The 20,615-nt window shown below is 37.1% G+C and overlaps 1 protein-coding gene across 1 annotated transcript in view; it reads left to right on the forward strand.

Annotated features, from left to right (window-relative positions):
• The window catches only part of LOC136879307 (TBC1 domain family member 13), an 84,349-nt gene extending 66,428 nt beyond the window's left edge, over positions 1–17,921 (forward strand). Inside the window, exons 9-11 of the mRNA XM_067153127.2 lie at positions 6,278–6,335; positions 13,723–13,796; positions 16,969–17,921. Coding sequence (XP_067009228.1) covers positions 6,278–6,335; positions 13,723–13,794 — 130 coding nt within the window. The 3' untranslated portion in view covers positions 13,795–13,796; positions 16,969–17,921. The remainder of the gene's footprint in view (positions 1–6,277; positions 6,336–13,722; positions 13,797–16,968) is intronic.
• Positions 17,922–20,615: the final 2,694 nt, after the last annotated feature.

Below are 20,615 nucleotides of genomic sequence, written 5' to 3' on the forward strand. Positions count from 1 at the left end.
CAGAATTTTTTCTGTTCCATAACTTTTCCTCTTAAATATCTTCATTCCATCATGTTGTCTCTTCCAATCATATTTATACTCCTTTGCCAATAAATACTCTTAAAATTCTTCCATTCCTTTTCAACATTCCCACAGAAGTTTTTTGTCACCGAACAAGTGGCTGCGCGGTTCGGATCACGTAGTTGTCAGCTTGCATTCGGGAGATAGTGGGTTCTAGCTCCTTTGTTGGCAGCCTGAAGATGGTTTTCCATGGTTTCCCATTTTCACACCAGGCAAATGCTGGGGTTATACCTTAATCAAGACCACAGTCACTTCCTTCCCACCCCTAGCCGTTTCCTGTCCCATCATCGCCATAAGACCTATCTGTGTTGGTGTGACGTATAGCAAATTGACAAACAGTTTGTCATTTGTGTTGTTTTAGGTGCTTCACAAACTCTTCTGTTCTTGCTTAAATTTAAATTACTACTACAACTTGCTTTATGTTGCACCGACACAGATAGGTCTTATGGTGACGATGGGACAGGAAAGGCCTAGGAGTGGGAAGGAAGCAGCCGTGGTCTTAATTAAGGTACAGCTCCAGCATTTGTCTGGTGTGAAAATGGGAAACCAGGGAAAACCATCTTCAGGGCTGCCAACAGTGGGGCTTAAACCGACTATCTCCCGGATGCAAGCTCACAGCTGCACGCCTCTAACCGCACAACCAACTCACCCGGTAAATTTAAATTACAGCTCTCTTTTCTTAGCACATGGAGTTTGCCACTCAGATGGCACAATTTCAGTTGATATCCCTCTGATGAAGTTTTCAGCTTTTAGAACAAGTGTTAACGCTAAACAGTTGAGGTGATATCAGCTGTCGTATCAATCATTACTGATCTGCATTTAGGGCAGTCGCCCAGGTTGCCGATTCTCTACATGTTGTTTTCCTAGCCTTTTCTTAAATGATTTCAAAGAAATTGGAAATTTAGTGAACATCTCCCTTGGTAAGTTACAGTGAAACCTCGATTCTCCGTTTTTCGAGGGACCATGAAAATAAAACGTACAACACGGGAAAACGGAAAATCCGGGAATGAATGAAAACCATCAACAATTTGGCTAAACATCACAAAAATTAAATACCCTATGTATAATTATAACCTTACAAAAACTCCTAAACCAAACCAAACTACAGCGCCAGTGGGACTTTGCCTGCCAAGCGACCGCTGCTCAGCCCGAAGGCCTGCAGATTACGAGGTGCGCATGGTCAGTGCGACGAATCCTCTCGGCAAATATTCCTGGCTCTGTAGATCGGGGTCGCCATCTCACCATTAGATAGCTCCACAATTAAAGGTATTCACGTAGGCTGAGTGGACCTGGAACCAGACTTATATCCAGGTAAAATTGCCTGACCTGATCGCAATCGAACCCGGGCCCTCTGGATGAGAGGCGGGCATGTTAGACCGCGAAACCGCATTAATTACCGGTACGCGAGTTCAAAATCTCGGTACTTTATATTCAGTTTTACAGGGGAATCTTCGTCAGTTTCCCGTGAAAACTTCTTTCAGTTCAGCAACTTTCATTAGGCTAGCCAAACTTCGAAAAATCTAATAACGCCAAGCCAAACGACAATCGACCACAAGTAGTTTTTAATTCTCTCATCTAATAAAATAAAGCACATTAGATACAAAAGCACCCAAAATGATGGCGAAATCCGTTCATTTCTTAATCTTTCATTGTAATTTGGTCTCCAGTATACTGTTCGTAGTCAGTTTCTGGAAATCTCGTACCGCGCAAATTAGGCCTACGTCAACTTTTAAAGGTTATGTTGTACTCGAAAACATGTTTTCGAATATAAGTATCGATTCTTAAAAGTTCTCGAATGCATTATATTCAATTCTGCGCGTCACAAATCCAATCAAATTGGAAAGATAAAAGAAATGTAAAAACTTCAGAAATTACGGTTATTCGTGACCTTGAGGTCATCTGGAAAGCGCACTCGCTGCACGTGTCAGTACGAGTTTGAAATGATAATACCAACCATTTAAAATGTAACGTGCGCAAATAAAACGACTGCAGTTTTTGGTATTTTAACACGAAAACGTAACATTCCCAGTCTTACATCAGGACCTAAACAGTAATAGGCAATCCCAAGACCTCCCATGGCTTTTTTTTTTTATTTTTATTTTTTTATTTTTTTTTAATGTAGGGTGCAACATCTGTTTTGGTCTCGCTAACATATCATGTACGATAATATTAAATACAGTAGAGACAATACACGACACTGAGCGAGATATCGAGGGACAGCTATTGGAGCTCACTCTAGCGGATAGACCTGAACGGTACTGATTCTGTCATAAGAGCACGTGTAATTTTGTGCGAAGTTTTTGGTGTTATTTATGCGTTTTCAGTGAGTTGACATAATTAAATAGTAGCGTGTCATTCCTTGATATCTCCTCTCAACATGAGGGGAAAGGTATGTGCTGTGTTTGGCTGCAGTAATTACGAAGTAGAGAAAAATGCGCGCTCGTTCTTCAGGTTCCCTCGTGACAAGAACATGTAAGTAATATTGTGTTTGCATATATATTCTTCCAGTGACAGAGATTTTTATAGTACTTCATAATCTTCTGACCTGCTCGACCCATGTTTTAACGGGCTTAAAATATAATACGCATATTTTATTGTATAGTGCAGCAGTTAACCTTCAATACCGATGTGTTGTTGTAGGTGTATCTGTGGGTTTTGAAATGTCACAGAAGCGATTTGGATAAAGTGTACAAGAAAGAAGGGACGTTACGCTTGTATAGGAATTATAAGATCTGTTCAGATCATTTCCAGGCCAGCGACTTTAAAAATCCTCGACTATACAGCCAAGGGTATGTTACATTTTTACTCTAATTGTACGTAAATATTCCTCAAAGCATCACTATCGACAACATTTTCAAAATTTTCTTTCTTTTATTCCTCTTCTCAGATTAAAGCCGGGATTTTATAGATTTTCTTTCTGTTAGTAGGCTTCATGTTAAGAGGAAAATTGTCCAGCTATTAAATGTTAATTCATTGCATCATATGTGTAAGGAATGTGCCGATATTTTTATTGACAGATGTCTTAATGTGATGATACATTGTTTTTAAATGAGGAAAAACGACAAATCCAACCGTAAGATTTCAGCAGGTATGCTAAAGCTAAAAAAGATAAATGAAAGATCAAGCCATTTCACAGCAGTCCATTTCACACCTTGTTTATATGTCTAATTTCAGTCTTTGAATAATAACCTTTTAAATAATTCTTCATTCATTTATCCAGAATTGCTTTAGCAACTTCGAAGTTAATATCTCAATACCACTGTCTTTCTAGACGTAATTTATTTATCCATTTCCGTATATACATTTCCATTGATATTTGAATTTAGCGCGTTTTGTTCAGGTCAAGTCACTAGGAGCGCCACCGTCGAATTGTCTCCCATTTTAGCAAGGCGAAATCCGTAAGTGTCGTGTATTGTCTCTACTGTATTTGATAATATGAAAAGGTACTGAATTTGTGTTAAGGAGCAGTTTCGATTCCTGTCTGAAAGCCCAGTTACTCTGCAGTGCCCTGAGCAAAGTGCCGAAAACCTCTTCGGCAGTATGATCGAAAAAAATGTAAAAATATAAACATCTAACACTGGACATAATATGGACGTTTTATAAGTGCGAACATATGACGAAACTCGTTCCGTCTTCAAGCAGGGCTGTCGAAATGCGCCGTGTCTCCTTGCAATTGTTGTGGGCACCCTCTGCTTTATGTTTTTCCGAGATTCTCTAAACAATACCACCCGAATGCGATGCTAAGATGGTCTCTTATGCAAGTTCACCGCCGATCGCTTTTCTAGTACCGGTACAGTACTTGCTTTAATTATCGCAGTGACGGGGCGTTAACGCCAAGATCCATAAATATGCCATAGCCGTCCTTTCGTGAGATACAGTTTATTAAAAAACGATTGATCGAGGATTTAACATTGATGGGACTGGAATTTCTGGACGGTTGATCCGGGAAAGTGTTTCTTCGAGGAACGGATAATGCGGGACTTTTACAACGTGATTTAATTACGATGCTGGCGGGACCACGTAATTTGAACGCATATTCCGGGAAAACGTATTTTCCGGGAACGGATAATCGAGGTTCCACTGTATTCCAATCCCTAACTCCCCTTCCTATAAACGAATATTTGCCCCAATTTGTCCTCTTGAATTCTAACTTTGTCTTCATATTGTGATCTCTCCTACTTAGACACAAATTCCAACTTTGTCTTCATATTGTGATCTTTCCTACATCTGAAGACACCACTCAAACTTATCTGTCTGCTAATGTCATTCCACCCCATCTCTCCACTGATAGTTCGGAACATACCACTTAGTCAAGCAGCTCGTCTCCCCTCTCCCTAATCTTCCCAGCCCAAACTTTGCAACATTTTTGTAACTCTACTCTTTTGTCGGAAATAACCCAGAACAAATCGAGCTGGTTTTCTTTTCTCTCAGAGGAAAAAAAAAAATGGAAGGGTATGTATAGGTACTTTAAGGGAGAAACAGATTCAAAGGAGGACTTTCCAGGAATCTTTAATGAATAAGGGGAGTGTGTATGCGAGGAACAGAAACTGATGCTGAGAATTGTGGAAGTAGGAGGAAAGGAAAAGGTAAGAAAGGGAAATTTAGAGTAGAGGGTAGGAAAAGAAAGGTGGATCAGGGTCATGGGAGGGAGAAAAGGGAGGAGGAAGTAGCTTCTGCAGCCATCAGGAAAGATAGGGCTGATCAGGAGGGGTCTTTTCCTCCTACTTCCACACTTCTCAGCAACAGTTCCCTGTTCCTCGCATACAAACTCCCCTTGTTCATTAATGATTCCTGAAATATCCTTCTTCGGACCTGTTATCATAGGTAAATTTTAATACTTCTTACTTTTAATACTTAATACTATCTGGACATTATCCTTGAAACCAACAATCTTTACATACTGCTCACAGGTGTCCTCTGCAATCAAAAGGTTGCTCTATGCCTAAAATGTAAGGTGTGTCACGCAGACATGGTTGAATGTTCGTCTGTGATGAAGTAGTTTGAGCAGATCTTCATATGATGCATATTCTTCAAGAACATAACTATTTTATTTCATAATATACTTTACCTCTTCCATAAATTCCTGTTTATCTTTTTGAAGGTCATAACTGCCTTATTTCTGGCTTCTTTATCTGCACTGTAAAACGGGATGTATCTACCCTTCCATTTTGGTACTGCAAATATGAGGAAGAGATATGTAATATGTGTTTAAAGTACTGACTTGGTTTAGTTTCATGAGTTTCATAAGATTAAGACATCGTGCACTTATCAAGTGAAATGGGTGTGAATGTACTAACAAGGGAGAATTGCAGAGTTGTCAATGAGAACTTTGATGAAACCCAAAGCGTTAAAATGGTAAGAGTTCCAAAGCAACCAAAATCTTGTGTGCAGCCGCCTGTAATCCTTGAACAAGGGCAAAGCATATGAAAGGTGTGCACCTACAGATAGTGCAGTTCATGGCAGTGTTACCCACTAGAAATGCTCTAGTACCTGTTATTTTAGTCTTTGATAATCACTTTGTTGACCTGGTTGGTGTACTGTGAAGCTCTACATAAGTCTGTGTTCATATGAGCGAAGATTAGTGCAACCTTGTGAAGAATATTGTCACGGATGTGTTTTATTATTGTTTACTTGAGTGTGTGTTACCCAGATGTCTTTCTTGTGATTTTTTTTTTTTTTGCGTCCTTCACTGTGAAATTGTTTCATATTATGTTCTCTCTCTTATCACATTGAGTTCTCCACCACAAGAGATTGAAACAATTTCATAGTGATGCAAACCAGTGCCATTTATGATATGTGTTTCTTGTGTTCACACTTTTGAGTTCCCAAACATTTATCGGTATAGTAAGTAGTCTGTTCAGTAGTTGGTTGTAAGCATTATAGGCACTCTAGCTTCTGATCGCTGCATCAGCAGCTCTGGACAGTTGGGGAACTTAATAATTAAAACAGTCTGCCTTGGAACCATTATCGTTCTAAGCTGAAAATTTTGTTGAGATTCTTATTGACAATTCTACTGCTGCCCCTTGTAAGTGTGAGAGGGCAGTAGCTCAGTCAGATGTTCTGATGGGTATGTTATAGCAAAAGTGAATGTGGATCATTAGGGAATATAACCTTAAACTTAGATATGAGCACTTCAGGTACATTAGGAAAGAAAGACCATTTTGTTTTCTCAATATCATTCTTTTCTTCCTAAATGTGTTCTAAACTCTCTTTGCAGTGTTGTCAGAGATCAGCTCTTGAGTGGAGACTTCCCTGCAAATGTTAAACTTTTGCAGGTGAGTGTATTTGATTATCTTCCACCTCCTTGGTGGTCTTGTACACAGAGTTACCTTGTATTTGGTTCTTGATTTGCCGAGAAACTGAATGTGTCTTATTGTCTTGTGTGGGAATGCTGAGTCTTGTGAGGACAATGGTGTTCGTGGTGCTTGGGCTAATTCAATAACAAATATGAAGTTAGTTGAAACTGTCAGGATACAGACTTATTTATTCTCGTACCACATGTTATCTCTGGCTCAGAATACCTTTCCTGTAGCCTTAAGCAGTCCTTTTCAGATTCCTCAATGTCAGGTTTTAAGGAAATGATTTGGAGCCTTATTGATTTAACAGGATTTGTTGAATCAAGTCTTTGTTATGAATGTGAATGTGTAATTGGTTACTGGGGATGTAGATAGGAAATTGTACATAGATGAAAGAAATAGAATGAAACAGATCATTGTTGAGTCCAAGAAGAAATCATGGGAAGATTTTTGTAATAACCTGGAAAGGCTTGGTCAGACAGCAGAGAAACCTTTCTGGACTGTAATAAAGAATTGTATAAATGGAGGGAAAAGGGAAATAGTAATAATGTTTTGGGTAAATAATAATGTTTTGGGTAAATCAGGTGAACTTGCTGTAGTTCCCAGAGAATCACTGGACAGATTAAAAGAATATTTTGAAAATCTCTTCAACAAGCGCCTCAACCCAGGATCGAACCTTCGACCTCCTGCATGCTAACCCAAAACTCTATCCACTGCACCAACTGTACAGCACAAAATCCTTCTGTTGATGTCCCGAACAATGGAGTTCATGGAGAGGAGAACGATGACAGTGAAATAATACTGAAGGAAATTGAAATGTTTGGTAAATGAACTACATTGTCATAAATCCATGGGTAGAGATGAAATTAGACCTGAAATGATGAAATATAGTGGGAAGGCAGGGATGAAATAGCTTCATAGAGTACAGTAATAGGGTTAGCATGGAATGTGAGAAAGGTACTGTACCTTTTGATTGGACAAATGCAGTAATTGAACTTTCTATAAGAAGGGGAACTGGGAGGATTGTAACAACTATCAAGGTATTTCAGTGATCAGTACACCAGGCAAGAGAGGATGGTTGCCTAGTTGTACTTCCTCTTGAAACAATAATCACCACCACCACCACCACCACCACCACACCAGGCAAGGTGTTCACTGGCATTTTGGGAGAATGTGATCATTGGTTGAGAGTAAGTTGGATTGGATGAAAACCATTGTGGTTTCAGACCACAAAGAGGCTGTTAGGATGAGATTTTCAGTATGCAAAAAGTAATTAAAAATGCAACGAGAAGAATAGACTGGTGTGTTTTAGGTGTAGAGTGGGCATTTGATAGAGTGCCAAGGAAGGCAAAAGGTGTTAGCAGTACTGAGGGATTATGAAATTAGGGGTAGGTAATCATAGGCAATCAGAGGAATTCATATTGACAATCATGCAGCAGTGAGAATTAATGGTGGAATGAGTTCTTGGTTCAAAGTAGTTACAAGGGTTAGATAAGGGTGTAATCATTCACCTTTGTTGTTCATGTATGGTTCATTTATTGAAGGGTGTAAAATAGCAGGGAAAAGTTCAAGTGCTTGGGAAGGTGGTAAGCAGTTTGGTCTATGCTGACAACGTGGTCTTAATGGCAGGCTGTGCTTAAAACCTTCAATGTAATGTTTGAGAGCCGGAAAAGAGGTACTGCAAGTATGTTATGAAAAATCAACATTTCCAAGTTTAAAGTGATGTCATTAGGAAGAAATCAAAGTGAACCGAATGTCAGGTTGAGAATACAAAACTTGGACTAGCAGATCATTTCAAGTATTTAAGATGTGTATTCTGTCAGGATAGTAGTATACTAATGAAAATGAATCAATGTGCAGGAAAGTTAATGCAGTGAGCTTGCGCTTCCAATCAATAATATGAGTATTCTGTAATAAAGAAGTCACCAGTCTGTTTTCAGACTAACTTTGCTTTATGGAAGTAAAAGCTTTGTGAACTTAGGATATCTTTATGTTAGAAGAAACAGACATGAAAGTAGCAAAAATGATTACTGGTTTAAACAGTTGGGAATGTTTTCTGGAGGGTACTCAGAATGAAAAAATGAAGGTTAAGTTTTGAAATAAATTCGATGTTTGAAGCTGTACATATTAACAGGTGTTGATGGTGGGTTCTTGTGGAACATATAGAGGAGAATAGGTTAGGTAGGAGAATGATGAACTTGGCCATTAGGGATAAGCGAGTTACTGGGTGATGAAAACAACGATGGTTAGACTCAGTTTTTAATGATTTTGTCGTAAGAAGTGTGGAACAAAACAAAGCCACAGAGCTGGTTGTAAATAGAGAATTGTGGAGAGGGTTAGCTAATTCACATGGGCTTGCAGACTGAATGCTGAAAGGCATAGCAGTGGAGAGAGAGAGAGAGAGAGAGAGAGAGTGTAAGTGAACGAGTGTTCGTGTGTTTTTCTATATTGAAATTGACTGTAATTATTATGTGTGTGAAAATTAAAAAGGTGCATTGATAATGTAGGCGTAGGAGAGCATTTGCTTGCTCAGAACTCATGATTTGTGGGTTTCAAATGTTGATTGCTAGTGTGATGGCATCTTTCTGCAGAACCCTTTGTATTTTGGAGGGACATGTGACCTACCACACTAGACATGAGTCTGACATGAAGTCTAGATCAGCCATAATCCATTTCACTTGCCAATCTCAAATGTGAAGGAGGAGGATAAACTTGTTGGGAGAGAGTCACTACTAGCCTAGTGCTGTATATCAGTGCTAGCTTCTTATTTTAGTGGCTTTGTTTCCTGTCAATTCATATGTGAATTGGACCATGTTATGCATCACTAGACCAAGCGCCATTTCATAAAAATCAGTACTGTATTTGTGCACATTCTGTTGAGAAACAACGTAACTTAAATGGACAGAAATGACCGTACATGTCCCTGTAACAGCTGCCTTAAAATATATGAAAAATCTAATTGCCAATTTACCTAGGTTTGATTTTTTGTGTTTTGCATTACAAAACCGAAAGCGATAAGCCAGTGTTTAGTTATGCAACATTAGACAAAGTGCCTTTTACCTGTATGTGGTCTAGTGATACTGAATGAAACAGGTGGCTGCACTGGTTCACAAGAGACCAGACAACATCTGCTGCATAGTGTTTACTAATGCAGTATGTTGTTACTGTGCATGTTTACATGGTAAACGATTGTGCTGTCGTATTTCCTACATTTTGGTACAAGTAATGGAGGCTATCAGAGCAAGAACCGAACGCATTGTTACAAATGCAATAAGGATTTCTAATAACTATGAGATTTTACAGGTAAGAAAACGAACGTTTCCTTTCTATGTTAACCTCCAAACAACTTTACAAACAAAAATGTTATTTATAGATTTGTTGTTAATTTAGTGGTTGAACTAATTAATTAATAGTCGATCCTTTTAACGTATAGTGGTGAAGGGATGAAAATGTATCAAGTTTAAGGTTTATAAGTTAATAAAAAGAAAGTAAACATAACCTATGTCGTAGCCCTAGTAGTTCTGAATAATAGCACGTATTGGACTTATACAGTGGAACTTCGATACTCTGTTTTTGGAGGGACCACGGAAAAAAAACATACAACACGGGAAAATGGAAAATCAGGGAACGAATGAACCATCAACAATTTGGCTAAACATCACAAAAATGAAATATGTATACTTATAATCTTACAAATGCCCCTAAAGCAAACCAAACTACAGCCCCAATGGGCCTTCCGCCTACCAAGCGAACGCCCTCGGTCCGAAGGCATGCAGATTACGAGGTGACGCATGGTCAGTGTGACGAATCCTCTTGGCCGTTATTGCTGGTTCTTTAGACCGGGGTCGTCATATCACCATTAAATGGTTCCTCAATTAAAGGTAATTGTAGAATGACTGAACCTGGAACCAGCTCTCATATCCAGGTAAAAATGCCTAGCCTGGCCAGTAATCGAACCCGGGCCCTCCAGGTGAGAGGCTGGCAAGTTAGACCGTGGGGCCGGGTTCCAACCTTAATTACCGTACGCGACTTAAAATTCTCGAAACTTTACATTCAGTTTTACCGGGGAAACTTTGTCAGTTTCCTCTGAAAACTTCGTCATATTCCTATGAAAACTTCTTTCAGTTCAGCAACTTTGATTAGCCTAACTCTTCGAAAAATCTAAAACCTGTAACGCCAAGCCAAACAACGATAGACCACAAGTAGTTTTTCATTCTCTAAGCTAATAAAATAAAGCCCATCAGATATAAAAATGTCCAACATGATGGCAAAAACCTTTTTTTTAAATCTTCCATTGTAATTTGGTCACCGGTATACTGTTCCTAGTCAGTTTATGGAAATCTTGTACCGCGTAAATTAGGCCTACATCGACTTTTAAAGGTTATGTTGAACTTGAGAATATGGTTTCGAAAGTATCAATCCTCAAGTTCTTGAATGCATTATATTTTCTGCCCGTCAATAATCACAATCGAATTGGAAAGAGAAAAAAAATCATTAAAACTTCCGAAATTACGGTTATTCGCGACCTTGAGCTCAGCTGGAAAGCGCGCTCGCTGTACAAGTTGGTACGAGTGCGAAATGATACGAGTTTTTAAATGTAACGTGCGCAAATAAAACGACTGCGGCTTTTATAACATGTTAACACAAAAACGTTAAATTCCCAGTCTTATATTAGGACGAAAACAGTAATAGGCAATCCCAAAACCTCCCATGGCTTTATGTAAGTAAGGTGTAACATCTTTTCTAGTCTCAATAACATAATTGTATACGATAATATTAAAATACTAAATTTATGTTACTGAAGAAGGAGCAGTTTCGATTCCTGCCTGAAAGCCCAGTGACTATACAGTGCCCTCAGGGAAATGCCGAAAACCTGTTCGGCAACACACTCAAAAAAAGTAAAAAAAGAAACAGAATCTAACCCTGGACATAATGTAGACATTTTGCAAGTACGAACATTTGACGAAACTTGTTCCGTCTTCAAATAGAGCTGTCAAAATGCGCTCTGAGTCCTTCTAATTGTCGTTGGCACTCTCTGCTTTATGATTTCTGAGGATTCTCTAAACAATACTACCCGAATGCGATGCTAAGATGATCCCTTATGCAAGTTCACTGCCCATCGCTTTTTCAGTTCAGTACGGTACCTACTTCTTCACATTACCACAATGACGGGGCGTCAATACCAAGATCCGTAAGTATGCCGTAGCCATCCTTTCGTAAGATACAGTTTCTTGAAAATCGCGTGATCGAGGATTTAACGTTGATAGGACTGAAATTTCTGGACGGTTGATCCAGGAAATCGTTTCTTCGAGGAACGGATAATGCGGGATATTTAAAATATGATTTAATTAGGAAGCTCACGGGACCAGGTAATTTGAACGAATAATACGGGAAAACATAGTCCTAATGTACTGTTAAGTTATGCATAACGCGACCAATTACAAGTCACTTAGTCTGTTGATGCAAAAAAAATGCACAATCAAAAAACAAACATAAATAGACTGCCATTTTATTTATGTTTAGAGTTGTTTGATAAGTAATTAAGTTGAGGTTTTTCAAAGGAATTCAACAATAACAATTCTTACTTATTGCAAAAAATTGGGAAAATTTAACAATAAATGGATTTTGAATCGACTGGGAACTTTGAGTTCAGTTATCTCAGAATGGTGTTTTGGCGCTTGGTCTGGTGATGCGTAACATGGTCCAATTTCATGTTAGGAAATTACATTTGAGTGGTTATACTGCGGATCATATTAAAATGAGGAATCCTATCACAGAAGACTGCAAACTTGCTTTGCTTTCCATTTTTTCTTGGTAACTGTACATCAAATAGGAGACCTGTGAATCAGCAGTCAGCAACATTAAACACTAGACTATACTAGCTGACCTTTTGTACTGATGTTCTTTACTTAATGATGCAGATTACTGTAACATAAAATGGAATGCAGAAGTTTTACATGACTGAACTTTAAAGCTCATATAATTTAAAACATCATCATCATCATCATCATCATCATCATCGTATGTTCTCAGCTACCATGTGCAGGCATTTTGATTTCGTGCCATCTGGGCTGCCTGTGGGTCAATTTCAATATTCTGTTCTTTTGGACCTGTGTTGGTGGTGGTCTATGACTGAATTTTAATTAGTTTTGCTGTGTAAACCTCGAATGTGTCACCAGGGATCTTTTACGTACTAATATCGTACGACATAGTGACATTTTTCCACCATTCAAAAAATTTGACAACCTTTGTGGGGTTTGAACCTGCAATCTTGGGATCCAGAGGATGACATGCTATCACTGATCCACAGAGGGAGCTTTTATTGGTCTTAATATTGGGGTTATCAGCCCTTACATTTTTAAAGTATTTATATGATTTATACTATGTCAGAAAAGAAAGAACCTGAGAATCTGTTGACAGGTTAAGATTCTTTACAGAAAATGAATTTCATCTTAAACCCGTATTGTCAATTGTATAACCAAGAATCTTAATTAAAAGCTCCACCTTTACAATACTATAAGTTATTCATTTTTCAAAATAACATGTATTTGTAAATTTAGGACATGTTTCGTTCCCATTAGGGACATCATCAGCTAATAAATAAGACAAATTAAAAATAAAACAAGGATATTACGATACATTTAAAAGGTAAAAATGATTCAGTCAGCGAATCAGTCAATGGTAATCAATTAAAAATATATTTTTAAAAAGAAAAATATCAGATACATGAATGTTTAAAATTGTAAAACAACCAAACGTCTGGTCTCTGCACTTCTCAAAGAGAAGTTCCTCCTACAAATCACTTTGTAACAAGACTAATTATAAGGAATTCCACTGATCTTGGAGTCCAATATATCAAGAGTCCATCCAACAGTCATATTTTTAACAAAAACGTTTTGTGTGTGCTATCAATACTCAAGCCAACAACATTTGTCTCAATGTGGTGTACATCAACACTGTTTTAAAATTTTAAACATTCGTTTGGTTTTTCTTGAAAAAATGTTGTATTTGTAATGGATTACCATTGACTGATTCGCAAACCAAATCACTTTTTATCTTTTAAATGTCAGAATATCTTTGTTTTATGTTTAACTCGTCGTGCTCATTAGCTGATGATGTCCTTAATGGGGATGGAGCATGTCCTAAATTAACGAATACATGTTATTTTGAAAAACGAATAAGTTTTGGTATTGTAAAGGTGGAACTTTTAATTGGGATTCTTAATGATTTTAAGTTAAGATTTTCACAGGGACACACAAACCAACAGCTGAATCTACCTATCTAGAGAGGTACAAATTCAGTACTTATCTTAGTGTCTTTGTATCTAGTTTTCTGCAGTAAATATATTTTTTTCTCTCCTTCTTAGAACTTCCCGTCCATGGATATCCAAGTGGTGCTGTCCAAAGCTGCAGAATTGGCAGGCTCCAGATGTGTATAAAGGTAAAATGAAGGCATTAAATTAATTATTTCACATTCAGTGGACAGCCTCTTAATCGGCCCGCTTGGGACCCAGGCCCGTAGTTGGATAGCAAAACGGCTGATTAAACCGAGAGTATTAAAACTAAGGGCCTACCCAGTATTGTAGGTATACTGTAGTACAAATTTACTGTAGAGATTCACCTTTATCTAAATGTTCTAAATGCACAAAGTTTCTCTTGGATTGTTAAACCCTTCAGTTTTCTTTTCCCAACACTCATTTCACAGTTACTGAAAGAGTATACATGCTTACTTCAATGAATAAATCAGCAAACTGAGTAAAAACTGCATGTGCTGTTTTAAGCGATAAAACAATGTTAAGCAACTTGCATCTTGTCTGAAAGCAGGTTGGGGAGGGAGACAGTGCAATTGCTCACAACTGTGAGAAACCAGAAGCGACATTATTTATCAGATCGGCTGGTTAATCTGACAGCTGGTTAAGAAGGTGTCCTCTGTATGTATATTTTTTAAAAGGTCTCCCATTTTTGCTGCATTATATAAGCCTTCTCTTTTCTAACTCTAAACTTGATCAGTGACTTTGTCAACAGCTTGTTACCAAAATGATCTTGTTTAAAATTAGTTAAGGCGATGAATTACTCTTTTCCAACTTACCCTTCCCATGTCAGGCGGTTAACACAAGAATCTTTTTGAGGGTGTGCCTGAAAAGAGCTGCACCACCTCGGAATGAGGACATGAATTTATGTTAACAGAAGAATTGATCACGTTTTTTCAGTCTTGTAGGAGACCAAAAAAAAACAAAGAGAGAACGAAATACACTTGAATTACTGCATAATATGGCTTTACTACATTACTGTATTGACCTACAAAAATAACCAGAAAATTGGAAATTAGTTTCAGTTCCTTAGTAACGCAATAAATGAATAATCAGTTAATTACATATATTTATAAGCTACTTTATAGAATCTTTCTGTTATGGTGAGCCTCAAGGCTATCCACAGGGTGTTAGGGGGGTTCATGGATAATTTTTAGGAAGATAAATATATGGTACATTAAGCTAATGGTGTGTGGTTTTCTTCATATTTCCTTGCATTGTTTCTCTTTGGTATTGGTATAAAATCTTGATGTCAGCTGATCATCTGGTATATTACCTGAATCATATATAGCATTAAAAAGTTTCTCTAAAACATCAACATTGTCTTCTTTGAGTAGCTTTAGAATTTCACCATGTATATCTTCAGAACCGAATTTTTTGCCTTTATTTGCTTTATGGCCTTTCATGTTGTAATGGGGAGACCTGTTATGCCATTGACCACTCCTAAAATCTCTCTCTCTTTCATTTGCAAACAGCTCTGGCTTGTACGTTGAATATAGTGTTGCCTTCATGGTCTGTGATCACACTCATGGTTCTCCTATTCTATAGGCCTACAGCATCTTTAAAACTTTGAACACTTGTCATCTATAAACATGGACGCTTTATGAACTGGCATTTTTCCTTGAATTTTTACAAAGAGAAGTGTATTATGACTCTCTCTCTCTCTCTCTCCCCCTCTCTCTCTCATACACACACGCGCACGCACGCACCTAGTACCCAAGCCACAGAAATTAACCATAAGCAGTTATTTTTTATTTCTTGTTTTACTATTTTGACCTTTAAAAATATTTTAGCAGCTGGTCATCCTGTTTAACCTGCAGTTACTTGCATGGTGAGCTCGAAGCTCACCTCCATAATATATTTTTTTTTGTTGGAATATTACAACACCTCTACTTTTGAAACTCCATATACCTTTCAAACAGATTTTTAGGAAGGGCAGGTGTCAGTTATTTACATTATCTTTGAAAACGAAAACCCTCAATCCATTATTAAGCGCGACAGTGCATGTTTGGTGAGCAGTGCACTCAGAAGCGAGTAACAGTGCTACTCAATTTTGTGAATTGTAATAATTCAAGGTTTATCTTATGCGTGTGTGTAATGTAAAATGTTTATATTGTAATAATTCAAGGTTTATCTTATGCGTGTGTGTAATGTAAAATGTTTATATTGTGACTGTCGTTAGTGAATTTACACAAGTTATAATGGCATTCACTGATCAGATAATTTCTTGGTTGCATGAAACGTTAGAGAAAGTGGACTTCAACACCGAAAGTGGTGGTAATGAAACAGATAAGGTTTACGAAAGTGATCCTAACCCTGAAACAGAGTGTGTACAAGTTCTGAGGAAGAAGGGGCACTTTCATTGATTGAAGGCTGTATTCCATTCGGTTTAGGAAAGGATGGAATTACCGAGTGGGGCCTCCTTGCTCCCATTATAAATGTTTGAACGCGGAAAGTGTGTTCCAGGAAAGATGCTGAAAGGAATAGAAGTGATGACTAACTGCGTAAAATGTTTGTTTCTTGTTATGCGAGATTATATGTTTGCATTATTTAGTTCATCCTGAGCATACTCCTATCTCAAATTTGTTTTAATTTAATCATTTGTGTTCCTAAATATATTGTTTGTCTACCCCTTAGTTCTGTTTTTTAATATAGGGTCAGGGATGAGGCGAGATGAATTTATATCGCATGTTCTACGGCTGGATTCCCTTCCTGTTGCCAACCTAAGTTGAGGAACTAATGTGGATGAAATTAATGGTGGTGAATGAAATTGGGTAAGAAGGTGGAAGGGAGCAGCTGTGGCCTATGAATAGGAAATGTCCCGACATTTGCCTGGAAGTGTAAACGGAAATCATAGAAAACCATTCTCCGGACAGCCGACTGTGCATTTCGCACCCACGCGTCTCCCAAATGAGAGCTTGTGCGTTAACACGCGTGCCCACTTCACTCGTTCATGTTCCTAAATAAATAACTATCTGAAATTAACGTATTAAAAATACCTCCATCTTTATATGGGCATATTATGGTCTTTAAACATAAAGGTGAGCGCTGTGCTCACAAGCGAGTAATAGTGCACATTAAGACCTAGCAAGTAATGCCGGGTTAAGGAAGATTACAAAATATTTCTGCATAAGTTTTGAGATTTTCTGATTTATGCATTTATAATTAATTATTAATTAATTTTAAAGTTGAGTTTTATCTAATTTAATTTTAGGTCATTGCAAAATACAAATTGTGTACTATTTTAAAATTTGAGTGGAACTATTCAATCTCATCCTGACTGGAATGTTATTTCTCTTTCAGACTGTTTCTAAAGACAAGAGTGCAATGGAGGACTGTCTTGCCTGTTGAAATGCCATATCTTCGAACATTTGCTGTTCACAGAGCCTTTTGAGTCTACTTGTTGGGAACAAGATTTTTAAATTTTTTTTTTTTTTTTTACATTGATCCTAATTTTGCTTCTTCAGTCAATGCTATTACCAGTGCTAATATCAGATTTATCAAGTATGATGTGAGGTGTGCACAATGATAATATACTTCTCAATGAATAGTATAATTGTTACATTAGTAGTACGGTAGAATACTTAAGTTTTTTTTATTTATTGGGATGTAGTTTATATTCATTTCCTGTATCATTTTTGCTTATGCTAAAAGTTGCATAGTACTAAGTTACCTTCATTGAAGAATGTCAGAATATCTAATTTTACTTTACATAATTGAAGTAGTATTTGATGCCGGGGTTGTTTCAGCTTGTGCAATTATCAAAGGTGTATTTATTTTGTTTTTTTCATCGGGGTCTCCTTGGCTCACGTTATCCATTTCTTTCTCCTCACTGTCCCCCTTTTGGTTTCCCATAACTCTTATGCTTCTCCATTCCATATCAAGTATCTGTCTAAATATAGGCTATCTCGTGCTTTTCACATGACTGAACAGGTTTGATCTTGACTTTGGTCATGCAGCAGTTCAGCTTATTTCTTACTCATTCCTGTTTTGCCTACTCTGCTATTTATTTCATGTATATTTTATCCTAGCTTGTTGAAGTCAGTGCAAAAGTATGATATATGGATCTCACTGTTGATTTATGGAATTCATCCCTAGTCTAGGTGCAACTTTTTGATTATTTGAGAAATGTTTCTGCATGCAGTGAAACCTCTCATTTATGGGTGTCAAAAACACATAACAATTTGTCTGCATCTGGGAGTTGTCGTTTATTGATAGCTCTATCTAACTGTAAATTTATAACATTATGTGTACTGTCCTGCTTTAAATTTATTTAATTAATTAAATCTGAATAAAGAATAAATGTTTCAAAGGTTCGAAATAGAAAGGGTCAAAAGGAAGAAAAGTTTCATGCAGTTTTATACTAGACCTAAATTAGTTGTAAGTTTATAGCATTAACTCACAAGTAATATAGAGCACAGCATTACAGAGTTCTCTTTAAAATGTCGATCAGGTTTGTTTGTCGACTACACTTTGTACTAATATGTTATCTTTTTGTTGCAAAATTTTGTTTGTGTTCTTCATATACAGAACTTAGCTGTAAGCATACAAACACTACATTACTTTTTCTGCACACTTGATGACTATCTTTATTCATCCGCTTCCAGGTAACAATACTGGAGGGCTAGGCAGCTGGCTGGTTGTAACCCTTATTGTCTTATTGTACTTTTCTGTACAGTCCTTAAAACTAATTTTTCTCTTGTTTAACACACAGTCTCGAAATCTCAGTTCTCTCCATGGCCAAGAGATAAAAGAAGCTTTAAGACTCTCAAACAGCTGTTCTTGTTAATATCTGAGTGTCTGTAAACAAAAACAAGAGTTGATTTTAAAGTGATTTTTTAAAAATATATTATCTCTGTTCAGATATAAAAATGTGTCCATATTTGAGGAGTATCCATATCTTGGGAATCTCTGTAAGGAGAGGTTTCCCTATATTATCAATTTTTTCCTCTTCACTGTCTCTTACATTTTGCATGAGCATACAAGGTTAAAATTTCAGTCATGCAAGTGTTCAGCTAATTTCTTACTCTGTTTCTAAATTTCTTACTCTACTGTTTATTTCATGTGCATTACCTCTATGCTTATAGCAGAAGTTAGTGCAGAAGTATGTCAAATACATCATTCTGTTATATTTTTGGGATTCATATTTGCTCTAGGTGCAACATTTGAGAAATGCTTTTGCATACTTTCCTTATTTCTCTCCATTTTTTGTGTTCTTGTTTGCAGTGGTCAGGTACTTCAAACCTTTCCTTTTATTTAGGATGATAAGCACAAATCATTGCATCGGTTTTCTCTCAACTTTTTCAAGGCTGAACTTTTCATTACAGTCAGTGCTCACAATCTTGGATGTATGAGGACACTGTTCCCAAGATTTTCCTAGATATTGGAACCATGTTTATTAAAATAACATTATATACTTACAGATCATAATTTCTAGTTTTATTTAAAATAGAATCAAAGAGATATCACAATTACATGATGTGTTATGAATTTTATATTTCACTTCAAAGAAAATGGTGCATATACTTTTTTTTTTTTTTATAGATAGAGATCCAGTTGGTTTGAAGTGATGTTTGTCATCTTCAATAGCAATTTCACATTTTGAACTAGAATCACGCATATGTTCTTTTAAAACATTGAAAATATCTGACTCGTTGAGGAAGTGGACATAGCATACAACAGAACTAATGCACTGCCAAAACTTGGCAGGATACAAAATGAAAACAGATAACTGAACTCTGTAGGAAGATACGTAAACAGACATTCAAATTTTCATTTATATTTTGAAGTATAATGTACATATGGCAGCACCATTTTGTTTAGAACTGGTTAGATATTCTCTAAATAGTTCAACAATCATAATTCAAGTACACGTCATATATGAGTTACTCATAACCACCACCACCACTACCATCATCATCATTACATATCCAGCATTGTTCTCTCTATTAGATGGGTCGGCGTATGAAGCCCCTTTACCAATTTTTATCGTATCTCTCTTCAGCTTCATTGGTGTGCCATATTGGACCTCACTATGTCTGAATACCTCATCTCATTCTGTGGCCTTCCTCTTCGTTTCTTGTCCTCATTTGGTGCATTTGCTTTTTCCACACAAATCTCACCTCTTTTGTCCTCATTGTCCAAATTGCACATGCTTATGTCAGAATTGGGACGTTATAGCTTTGGTAGAGGCTATCTTAAATTTATCAAGGAGACCTTGCCAACGTGTGCCCACTAATTTCATCCATTTTTGGTATACATGCAGGCCATTGTGAAAACTTTCACTGGTTCTAATATCAAAGCACAACTCTGACCCAATTCCGAGAAAATGGCATTTGAATATTTCAAAAGTGCTTGATGAGACTAGCATGCGACATATTCTCACAACGAATGCTCGGCGCAACAGGCTAGCTCTCTACTTCACAAGCTTGGGGTCCATAGATTGAATCTCACCTCTATGGTGTTTGTTTGTTGCTGTTTTATCATTCAATTGTTATGTTATTTGATTGCACAATAATATGTATTTAACAGCATTAGTTGTCATCTGATTTTATATATTGATAATATGAGTTCCAGTACCTTTTTGTTAAATGTTGATTGTTTCATGAACTATGTACATAGAATTATAACTGATGATTATGGGTTTGGTATCACAATGGAATAATCAGCATTTGCACCATTTTTATTTTATGTTTGGGTTAAAACCACAACAAAGAAAGCACTACAGAGGCAAGATTTGATCCATGGATCATGAACTTGTGGAGTGGCAAGTTTGTATTGTGCTGCATATTTGTTGTGGAACTGTCACGTGCTAGCCTTGTAAAGCACACACTCGAAGTGGTGTTGAAATTTCATTTTCTCTGAATTGGGTGGTCGTTGCACCTTAATATTTGAACTGGTGAGTATTTTCACCATGACCTTCACATACATTGAAAATGGATCATATTAGT

Source organism: Anabrus simplex, chromosome 8 (assembly GCF_040414725.1).
Source record: "Anabrus simplex isolate iqAnaSimp1 chromosome 8, ASM4041472v1, whole genome shotgun sequence".
In the NCBI taxonomy this organism is placed as follows: domain Eukaryota; kingdom Metazoa; phylum Arthropoda; class Insecta; order Orthoptera; family Tettigoniidae; genus Anabrus; species Anabrus simplex.